This window comes from Octopus bimaculoides, chromosome 15 (genome assembly GCF_046866305.1).
Source record: "Octopus bimaculoides isolate indiv1 chromosome 15, ASM4686630v1, whole genome shotgun sequence".
In the NCBI taxonomy this organism is placed as follows: Eukaryota; Metazoa; Mollusca; class Cephalopoda; order Octopoda; family Octopodidae; genus Octopus; species Octopus bimaculoides.
The window spans coordinates 17,930,664-17,942,607 of record NC_142942.1 but is presented as its reverse complement, the minus strand read 5'-3'; the positions used below and the strand labels follow the sequence as shown (position 1 = coordinate 17,942,607).

General features: G+C 37.9%; 1 protein-coding gene across 1 annotated transcript; it reads right to left on the bottom strand.

Moving 5' to 3' along the window:
• Nucleotides 1–282: 282 nt before the first annotated feature.
• LOC106869488 (uncharacterized) lies at nt 283–9,877 on the bottom strand. Its single transcript, XM_014915251.3, has 4 exons — nt 9,475–9,877; nt 7,076–7,349; nt 5,463–5,661; nt 283–4,010 (listed from the first exon to the last, which is right to left on the bottom strand). Exons 1-4 carry the CDS (start codon nt 9,537–9,539, stop codon nt 3,919–3,921), a joined length of 630 nt encoding a protein of 209 aa, XP_014770737.1. The 5' UTR covers nt 9,540–9,877; the 3' UTR covers nt 283–3,918.
• Nucleotides 9,878–11,944: the final 2,067 nt, after the last annotated feature.

Below are 11,944 nucleotides of genomic sequence, written 5' to 3'. Positions count from 1 at the left end.
AGCAACATTTTTGATACAACAGTTTTTTTTTTTTTTTGGTTTGTTTGTTTTTACAGAATTTAAATAAAGACAAGTTTATAAAACCGATTTGGTAATACAAAATTATCAGTTTTGTTGATATACAGATATAACATCGACTTTCTGGGCGCTGATGATCCAAAACCTCACTAATTTACAACCAAGAACTTCAATTTACCGTGGCCACAAAACTAGTTGATTGGTACGTTGCACAGACTAGTACTGTGCACAGTAAAGTATTTATAATAACACAGGTACCTACTGTTTTATATTTATTTTATTTATGCGCCCTTCTAAAGCCTAGCCAGGCTCATGGGTCCGGTTTCCCAGTTTCTATGGCATATGTGTTTCCCCCAGCTGGACGGGACGCCAGTCCATTGCAGCGTTACTCAAGAAACAGGAAGAAAGAGTGAGAGAAAGTTGGGGCGAAAGAGTACAACAGGGGTCACCACCACCCCCTGCCGGAGCCTCGTGGAGCTTTAGGTGTTTTCGCTCAATAAACACTCATAACGCCCGGTCTGGGAATCGAAACCGCGATCCCCCAACCGCGAGTCCGCTGCCCTAACCACTGGGTCATTGCGCCTCCACTACACAGGTACCAATATTTCATTTAATTATCCAAGTAAATTTAATATTTGCTTGACTTGCAAATTTACAAGGAACTTCAGACTCCGGTGGTCACCAGACTAGTTTATTGGCACCATGCACAAATTAGTACCTTGCACAGTACCGTATTAATAAACTTGTATCATTTATATTAATGTACTTCATTTCATTAAATTATCTAAGCAGTTTTAATATTTGTTTAATTTGGAGTATGTTGACCAATGTGATCCATCCCTGGTTCGGTAAAAATGAGTAATCGAGAATGACTTTGGAACGGTAAGTTCTGGAAATTCGATGTTGTGCTTGTAATACTGTCAAGAGACCATAATACTTAAATTGATAAATAAAATAACAGAATAAAGAAGAAAGAGAGCAGAGAATGAATATGAAAATGTAATTAGATGAGGGATTGCAAAGAAAAAGAATGGACTGAAGGAAAATGTTCTAACCACTGATGCAAAATAAATATGGACTTAACATTGTGGTATGTTTTAATCTAGATATTAAAAAATATTGGTTTCAAATTTCGGCACAAGGCCAGCAATTTCAGGGACGACCCCCAGTGTTCAACTGATACTTATTTAATTGATCCTGAAAGGATGAAATGTAAGGCTGACCCTAGCGGTATTTGAACTCAGAACGTCAAGTTGGAAGAAATGCCGCTAAGCCTTGACCAAAGTGAGTTATGATCTGTGGTACTCTGACTGTCTTTGTAAGAGTATCTAGGACTAGGTTTTCTAACAAGTCTTTTCTCTATATAAGGGAGTAGGGAGCCATTTGAAGGAGATTTAGCTGCTGTTTCTAATAGGTCAAACAACCACATAAGGGCTTTTTTCGTTGATTCTGGAGTATAGAAGAACTGGAGTGGAATTCGAAGTAGTTGGTGTACATGAATAATGAGTGTGAGGTGGAGGGGTAGAGTGAAGGGAAAGGAAAGAAAGAAAGAAAGGAAGAAAACTTTAAAAACGGAGGAGAAAATGTGGAAGATTTTGAGAGATTTGTAATCTTAGATTGAAAAAGGTGATATGGAAAAATAATACTTTCTTTTGACTAGGCACAACTGTTTTATATATTAAGTAGATGGGAAGTTGTGATGTTTATACATTTCTGAGGACATTGAGAAATTGTAAATGAAGTGAAACCTTTTGAACTGGGAATTGAACTTACACTACACACCTCATAGCTCACCAGAAATTGATCTCTTACTCTGTAAGAACTGGGTATATAAATAACACAGCATATTTAATAACTTAAATTATGCACAGGTATATTAAACACACCCCATATTCAGCATCAGGGACAAAATTAGCTTCTGGGGTGGGGAACTTCCCATAAAGGACCTGGGGTGATTTTTTTTGAGGCACTTTCTATTTCAGAAATGGCATTTTCATGCCCTTACATTTGGTTATAATAATGGTCAGCATAATATATCAACCAGTTTAACATTTTGGTTGATGTATTGTCTTTAACAGGTCTTCAGGAATGACCGGCAAAATTGATCTCGGCAAAGATTCGAACTCAGAATGCTAGAGAGATGAAACGCTACACTTTCTGCTGCCCCACCATCTCACTCATAGTGAAAATAATAATAATAATAATAATAATGCTACTAAGCATTTTGTCCAGCATAGGTAACAATTCTGCCAGCTAGCTTCTATTATAATAATAATCATCATCATCATCATCGTTTAACATCCGCTTTCCATGCTGGCATGGGTTGGACGATTTGACTGGGTACTGGCGAATCAGATGGCTACACCAGACTCCAATTTGATCTGACAGAGTTTCTACAGCTAGATGCCCTTCCTAACGCCAACCACTCCGAGAGTGTAGTGGGTGCTTTTTACATACCACCGGCACGAGGGCCAGTCTGGCGGTACTAATAACCTTTCGGGTTCGAAGAAATGAATACCAGTGGAGCACTGGGGGCAATGTAATCAACCATCCCCTTCCCCCCCAAATTTCAAGCCTTGTGCCTACAGTAGAAAGGATTATTATTATTATTATTATTGAGTGAGAGAGCAGTGTACGCCATCAAAGTGACATTGGGGTAAAATATACAAAGCCCATTATACCCATCATGACTACCCGTCTGATAAGGGCACACCAGGCACATGCATCACAACCATATGTGCGTGACATGGTGGTCTCATATCAAGATAAACAGCGCATGACCTCGCAGGTGGGGCCCAGTTAGTATTTTCTTCATGTCGAGTAGCCCATCCCACTCAAAAGGTCCCTTATTATTATTATTATTGTAGAAATGAAAAGGAAAAGAAGGAAGATGAAAAAGACAAAGGAGATAATTAAGATGGTAGCGGTAGTGGTGAAAATGATGATACTAAAATTGCGGTTTCTAAGATAAAGATTACAAATTCTTGGAGAGAAAAACATTGAGTTCAATATTTGATGGTTACCATTTTTATCAACTCTTTCAGAGTTGAAGTCAAGGCTAGACAGGGTTTTAATTCACAATTTAACAATACTGTAACGATATGTCCTGAAATGAACAGAACCTGTGTGGTGCAATGTTCTGTTTAATGATATTTACAATCTTAACGAGAATAATAACGAACGCTTTTTTTTTTGTTTTTTCCGATGCAGAAACAAAACCCAGAATTTGTGGAGCTCAGATACAAAGTCAATGCAGTTAAGGACCCCTTCCGCTTCCCCCAACCCCCAGTATTTTACTGGTAGTTTGTTTTACTGACTCCTTCCTCCGAGTAAAGGAGTATGGTCCTGGGAATTGAACTCTGATATGATGCAACCAAGCATTGCAGTGTATTTTCTTAGTTCAACGGTCTGCCGGTTCTGAAATTTACTGATGTCATGGTGATGATGATGATGATGATGATGATGTTGCTGGTGACAACGATGATTATAATGATGGTGGTGGTGGTGATGATTGATGTTGGTGGTGGTGGTGATGGAGGTGGTCTTGGTGGTGGTGGTGGTGGTGGCAGTAGTGATGATGATTATGGTGGTGGGGGTGGTGATGGTGGTGTGCTGATGATGATTGATGGTGGTAGTGGTGATGATTATGATGGTGGTGGGGATGATTATGATGGTGGTGGTGGTGGAGATTATGATGAGGAGGATGAAGATAATGATGATGAAAAAGATGATGATGATGATAATAATGATTTCAGCAGTTTCTAAAGTTACAATAACAAAATAGTTTCGTTAAAACAAGAAAAAGGAACAAAGAAAACAAAATTAGCACATAATTAAGAATAGATTGCTTTTTTTTGTTTTGTTTTGTTATCTATATATTTTTGTTTTGTTTTCTTTGCCTTACTCAAGGTTATCTTCTTTGATTTCTGGCTTAGACTTATTTTCTCCATGGTTCTGTGTTGTGTTGTTACCAAAATAAACACCACGGTCATCTGGAAAAAAAAAGCAAGAGACACACAAATGATGTCAGATAACAATTACTGAAGAATATATATTCCGAGACTGGTTTCAAATTTTGGCACAAGGTCAGTTTTTTCAAAGGGAGGAATTAAGTCAAGTACATCGACCCCAGTACTCATTTTATCAACCCTGAAAGGATGAAAGGCAAAGTCAACCTCGATGTAATTATCCCTAGATTGCCGTTGTATTTTGGGAGGGGTCAGTAAGCCAATAATAAACACATGCACTGGTTCAGTTTCACATCTATAATAATAAATGTGGATTTCTGTCTACCCGTCTGTCCATCCAGGACCCCTGTATATTTGCTCTAGACATATTATCCCCTTTTGGAATCAGGATGATCCCGGAAATGAAAATCTGCCCTTAATTTGGTTCTTGAACATCCAGCATTGGGATCAGGTCTGGGTGAGGATTCATTACAAGCTAACAGTTGAAGATTCAAATTTTAAAAGAACTCCCAAAATTTGTGAACTTACAAGTTTTACATTTACATTTATATATACATGTACCATATGAAGTGCGAATAAATGCTCACTGTACATACATGTATGGATACAGAGACACAATGCATGAGGTGTATAATATTTATATATATATATATATATATATATATGATAGTATGGTTATTTGTACAGAAATGCAGATACAAACATTTGCTGCGTACATATGTGTGTATATTGTTTGTGTATGCACACAACTAGGGATATATAAATGAATAATTTATCAAATTAAATTTATCAACATGAGCCAATGAGTCATAAACAGCAACAAAATCTAACCCAACACCAAACACACAGGATACTGTTGTCCTTGTAAAATATAATTCCTGCTCTTCTGAAATTGCCTGCTTCATAAAAATCTTTGCGTTTGTTAGCATTTCCTTTCCATCTCAACTCCATCTTCCTGTGTTGTCTGTCTCAGAATGACTGCTATCAATCATAGCTTCTTGTTCCCTTACCCCAGCATCAGAGTTCTTGCAGAAGGTCATGGTGGGGATCAGCAGGGATGACTTACTCCTTTTCATCATCATCCAGTGTTTTAAATCCAGGTTTTGTCTCCGTTAACAGGGGTAGCCAAATCTACTTCAAAGCCATAGCAACCGAGGTAGGCAGGTGCAGTCCACCCCAACCTTTGGGCTGGCTGGTGCCCATTCTCCTTTGCTATCATGAGGCTTTTTCATAGCTGGATTTTCTACGGGGAGCATGCCCTTGCTTACCCCCAACCTCAGTTTCTAGACATGAGTGGTCCTGAGACCAAGGCCTCTACCACGATGTTTAGGAAATCTGGTGGAAAACTAGCACAGGAAGGCAGGGACACTACTCCCTGAGACCTCTTTCGGAGCCTCCCTACCCACACTCCTTTTGAGAAAGTAAAAAAAAAAAACAAAAAAAAAACCTCAAAGACAGAAAAAGAAGATAATTTACCTGTATGATGTTTAGGGAGTCTGCTTGGAGTTCGTTCCTCGAGTGTGTTGACAGTGATCCAAGGGTTCATAGTCGGATTGTCAGGATGTAAATGAGACGTGGAGACTGTTTTAGTGGCAAGGTAATCATGGAATAGCAGTGACTGAGTCAAGTGTTCTTGTTCTCTGCGTTCTAGCATGATGCTGGCCTCATCAATCAGCTATAAGAGAATAGTGTGAAGCTATAGCATGTCTTAGAATTGTTTCACTGTGGTTGTTGCTGTAAATAGGTCAGTCCTGGCTAAGAAAATGAGTGTCACCAGACAAAAAAAATGGATAATTAAAATAATTATAATTAACTTTTTGGCTCTAAAAGGATTCTATCCTAAGTATGCTGCTCTGCCAGTATCTACGCAAGGAAAAATATATCCTTCTGCTTGTTCTACAATATATTTCAACGCTTCAAAAACAAACTTATGCTTGTTTACATATGAAGCCATCTATAAGACATCTAGCATTTCTGGATGACTTTATAACTTCTAAAAAATTGCAGAAGAATTTGTCGGTCAGCAGTTTAGCTTAAAGGTAGAGCACTCTGACCGGATATAAGAGGGATGTGAGTTTGATCCTTATGGCTGGTTGCTGACAAACTTTTCAGCTCTAAAAGGATCTTATCCTATATATGCTGCTCTGTCAGAATTTATGTGTTGAAAAATATATCTTTCTACTTGTATAATTAAACTTAAACATACACACACTGATGAGGAGCTTACATGAGTTTGCATTCATTTGTGATGTTCTTGTTTACTTCCCAATGACATGGTTTCAGGTTCAATCTTACTGCATGGCACCATGAGCAAGTGCCTTCTACTATAGCCCTGAGCCGACCAAAGTCTTGTGAGTGGATTTAGTAGACGGAAACTGGAAGAAGCCAGTTATGTATATGTATGTGTGTGTGCGTGAATATATGTGTGTGTATATATGTGTGTGAATATATATATATATGTATATATGTGTGTATGTCTGTGTGTATATATGTATGTATATATGTGTGCGTATATGTGTGTGCATATGTGTGCATGCGTGTGCACGTCTCCTCTTGACCTTGCATGACTCGTAAATGAATGGCGTTCATTTCTAGTATCCAGCAAAATATATCTGGCCATGGGGACATATTGCCTTGCTTGATTGGAAACAGGTAAGGGTTGGGGACAGGAAGGGTACCCTGCCATAGAAAACTTGCATGTAAGCATGGAAAAATGGACATCAAAACGAAGAAAGGAGACAGGCTAAGAAGTGGTGGAACCTTCTCTGATACGGGAAGAAGCTCATGAAAGAGATGACACGATGCTGTGATGAAGAAGGGCCATTCAGCCCATGTGAACATGGAAAGAAAAAGAAGTAAAATGGTGGTGGTGGTGATGGTGGGGGTGGTGGTGGAGGTGGTGCTGGTGATGCATATATGTCTCTATGTGCACTGGTATGGACTGGTGTGTTATGTTACATCCTTCTTCATCAAAAGGTAACTTTGTCATTCAATAAACAGTGATTGATAAAATAAATATTGGTTCAGGTATGATTGATTGATTGATTGATTGATTATGAAACCAATGAAAGAATAAGATCTATATTTACATGTGTAATGTGATCCCTGAATGCCCCTTCTAGTAACTCAGAATTTGACAAACATTTGGTGGCTGGGAACTTCACCACTTTCTCACTGTCCCTTGCTGGGTCCACAAGCAGTGTCGGAATATAATCTACATCATGACGGTTTTTGCTGATTTTCCCAGACTTAAAGTGCACCGAACAGATCCAGGTGCTATTATTTGGAAGCCAATTACTGGGCAGACCAATTTTCTTGATGAACTTGCTCCGCTGGTACTTTCCTCTTGGAATTCGGTAAAATCTGTGTAAAAAGAAAATAATTGCAAAAAATAAGAAAATAAAAAGTTAAAATTCAGAGTAAAAAATTTATATTTAACACCATAGTATTTAAACTGGCCATATCTGGCGCAGGAGTGGCTGTGTGGTAAGTAGCTTGCTTACCAACCACATGGTTCTGGGTTCAGTCCCACTGCGTGACACCTTGGGCAAGTATCTTCTGCGATAGCCTCAGGCCGACCAAAGCCTTGTGAGTGGATTTGGTAGACGGAAACTGAAAGAAGCCCGTCGTATATATGTATACCCTTGTAAAATTAGTGTCAGTTATAATCCGAAATCAACTTTCAGCTTTTGTGGTTTTGCTGCAACGAGAGACATAATTAGAAAAGCCGGAGAGGCAATGAGCAGGCGGATCTGTTAACGGTGTCAGGCAAATTGCTTTGCAGCATTTCTACCCGTTTTCACAGTCCGAGTACAAATACTGCAGAGGCCAACTTTACCAGTCATATACTAGGGTCGATGCTATCACCTAAACCCCATTCCCCTCAAAATTACTGACCTTTTACTTAAAATGGATACAATTATAAAGACTGGCAGGCGGGTATGGAGGCAGGTAATTTTAAGTAAAAGAAAAACGAAAAGAAAAATGAGCCACCGACGTGCTAGAAAGAGCAATGATATCTCCTTTAGTTCACTCGCTTTATTGTCTTGGAGGGGGACGGACAGATTCGGTTAAAGTGGATCTGGATAGAATTGGAAAAAAATTAACCAAAGGACTGTTGGACCAGAAGAGTTTGACCTGGGTTAAAACAATAACAACAACTGATGATTGGGCTTCTGTGAGGTCATAGAAATAGCAGCCAAAGTCCCTTAAACCGTACTTTAAAGTCTTAAAAACGAAAGAAAGAAAGAAAGGATGCAAGCCAAGAACGTGCTAGAAATAGCAATGATATTTCCCTCAATTCTTATCACCTTTGAAAGGAGAAGGATATATCTGATTAAAGTGGATCTGGAGACACACACACACACGTATGACTATATATATATATATATATATATATATATATATATATATATATATATATATATATATATGTATGTATAGCAATTAGAAAATGGAGGAGAATATGCGGTACCCATCGACTTGCAGACACTGTATTCCGTTGAATGGGTACCCTCCCAGCAGTATATTGGATAGATACTATCCCTTAGTGGGTTGAATCCTCAACCCCTAACTCTCTTGCATTATATATATATATATATATATATATATATATATATATATATATATATATAAGAGCAAGGAATGTTATACAACAATAACAACAGCCGATGAGTGACCCCTTTACGTGGTCGTCGTAAAAATAGCAGCCAAATACCTTAAGCCACACTGTAAGGACTTGAAAAAAAAAGAAAGGAAAAGAGTAAGATAAGGACATATAGAATTATGTAGTGTGAAAGCGTGTCTGAGGAATGGTCACGGTAGGAATGTACATGATTCTTAGGTGTATGACATGAAGGGCTAAACAACAAACATCAAATCACAACAGCAGTGACAGCAACAACAACATGGTAAAACGCCATTTCCACGTTGGAGCGAAACACGTCAACAAATCCTTTAACTGCCATGTTTCGGAGGGAAAAAAAGCGAACATCAACAACATTATTCAACAGGGATTTCGTTTTTTATTAGACACAGGGACAGATCAGATAATAACAGTAATAGTAGAGGTGTTAATGGTGATAATAAGGTAGGATATTAATGGTTAAAAGGAACAACAACAAGAAGACTATTGTTGGAAAATAACGTAATCAATGACAACAGCAATGAGCATGAAACAAAATTAAAAAAGAGTAAATTTAAGAAATACTAACATACATGTATATAAAGGATGTATATATATGTATATATATGCGTGCGTGTGTGTATGTGTACATATATATATATATGTGTATGTGTGTGTGTATGCATGTATATACATATATGCATGCGTATGTATGTGTGTATGCAGGAATGTATGTATATGTGTGTGTCTGTGCAGGAATGTTGTGTGTGTGTGTGCAGGAATGTATGTATGTGTGTGTATGCAGGAATGTCTCTGTGTGTGTGTGTGTGTGTGTTTCTTCATAAACAAATAAAATAAACAAACCGTAATTTTTTGCTGGACGAATGTCGATTGTTACAACCAACAACACAACAAGTTGCGGCTGGCATTCTCAGCTGGGTTCACTTTAAATATTACTATTACTATTACTATTACTATTATTATTACTATTATTATTATTTCAGCAATCCGGTCTTCTCAATCATCAAATAGGGAGAGAGAGAAAAAAATAAGGGTGTTTATATATATGCTTTCTTTTTTGGTGTTTAAAAGAGGAAAGAATCCACAAACAGATAAATATAAAAGGCGACTTGGTTTTAAAGCTTCGGTCGTCGTCGTCGTGGCGGATGAGAAAATGCCACGAGCTTTCAGCTGATGGTTTTATTTATTTCTTTCTGGATCTCGTCACGTAACGTGTTTATTAAAGTTGCTTCCCCTGGTAGTGTTCTTTACTGTTTAGAGGTAAGAACAACATGCTGTGCCAAACAATAACAAAAATATTTCGATGTAGTGGGCGGGGTCGGTGTGTTGTGGTGTTCATGCCTTTTCTCATAGCATTAATGATAAATATATATAAGAACTTACAACTTCTCTGTACTCGACTGACGTTTCTGAAGTCCGTATATTGAGTTCTAATTCCCAAGTTATTACTATCGCAATGTTTGAGCACTATATTTATTTGTATGGCTATTTTATTTGTTTCAGAGTCATTTGACTGCGGCCATGCTAGAGCACCGCCTTTAGTCGAACTAAGAGACCCCAGGACTTATTCTTTGTAAGCCTAGTACTTATTCTATCGGTCCCTTTTGCTGAATCTCGAAGTTACGGGGACCTAAACACACCAGCATCGGTTGTCAAGCAATGCTAGGGGGACAGACACACACACACATATATATATATATAGGTAATCTTCAAGTTTAGGGGGATAAAAAAAAATATTCAAGGGAAGTAACTGAACGTCTTACCAGTATTCTCCGTACATCTCTGTTTATAAATAAATCACACACGTGATTTGATTGACGTTAGGGTTAAGGTTAGGATTAGGGTTAGGGTGTGATTTATTTATAAACAGCTAGAAGAAAACGGATAATACTGGTAAGTCGTTCAGTTATTTCCCTTGAATATTTTTATTTATTTTTTTTATCCCCCTAAACTTGAAGATTACCTACGTCTATACTGAAATACAGAGTCCAGATACCTCCTCGAGTCATACTGACTCATAACAGCCAGTTTCCTGGTTTCTGTGGTGTTTGAATTATATTTCCCAGCAGTCAATCTCAGGATGACTCATTTTAGCCAGCTGAGTGGACTGGAGCAATGGAGCAACGTGAAATGAAGTGTTTTGCTCAAGAGCACAACACGTCGACCAGTCCAGGAATCGAAACCACAATCTTATGACTCTGAGTCCAACACCCAAATCACTCAGCCACATGCCTCCACATTTAATGACTTGATGTAAGCAATACAAAAATGAATGTAAAAAAAAACAACATTGTATCGGATATACAATATAAAGAATGATTAGTTAAATAAATGGTTTAAAATATTTGCCACAAGAGCAGCTTGTGAGAAGGGACCCCAGTGCGTAACTGGTATTCATTCAATTAACCCCAAAAGGATGAAACACAAAGTTGACCTTGGCGGAATTTGAACCCAGAACTTAGCAACAGATAAAATACCGCTAAGCAATTCGCCCGGTGTGTTAACAATTCTGCCAGCTCACCACCTTTGAATAGTTAAATAATAAATAATGCATGAGTTTTGGTAATTAATGTTAGGAACCTAAAATGTTTTATCATGAATCCTGGACATTGCTGAAATGAATCTCTCTTGGTAAGTGTGCCAGCAATGCAACCATGAAACCACGGAGTTACAGCGAAATTTCACCCACTCAGGCCAACAGGGTCCAATCCAAGCCTACATCATACATTTTCCCAACCCAACCCAACCAATCAATCAGAGAGTCCTTTCTTTAAAGGCAAGCAACAGTCTCCATGGCAACAGCAAGCACAGCATGATTCTACATCAGTCATCTGTAGACTAATCAGCGTTTAACACCAGTTTATGTAACCAGACTTGTTTAGTCAATCAGGGTAGTAGTAGTAGTAGTAGTAGTAGTAGTAGTAGTAGTAGTAGTAGTACCTATATGGACATGGATGACAGACCAGTTATGAAGTTTCAATAACTAAAATGATGGACAAGGCTTTCACAAGCAACCCAGATTAGATGTACCGGCTTGCAGGACAGCAACCGGCCTCAACAACTGTGCGCTAATAGAATTACCATAATCCAGTGTTTCATCAATAATATATATATATATATATATATATATATATATATATATATATATATATATATATATATACGCACATGAATAAAAAGAGAAGAAAGAGTAGGATAGAGAGCTGTATATCTGTTTCTCTATTTTTGTAATTTCAGTTTGCAGTGTGTTTATGACATCCCATTCAACTACATCTATTCTGGTTACTGATTTTACACAATGTCAAATAAATTA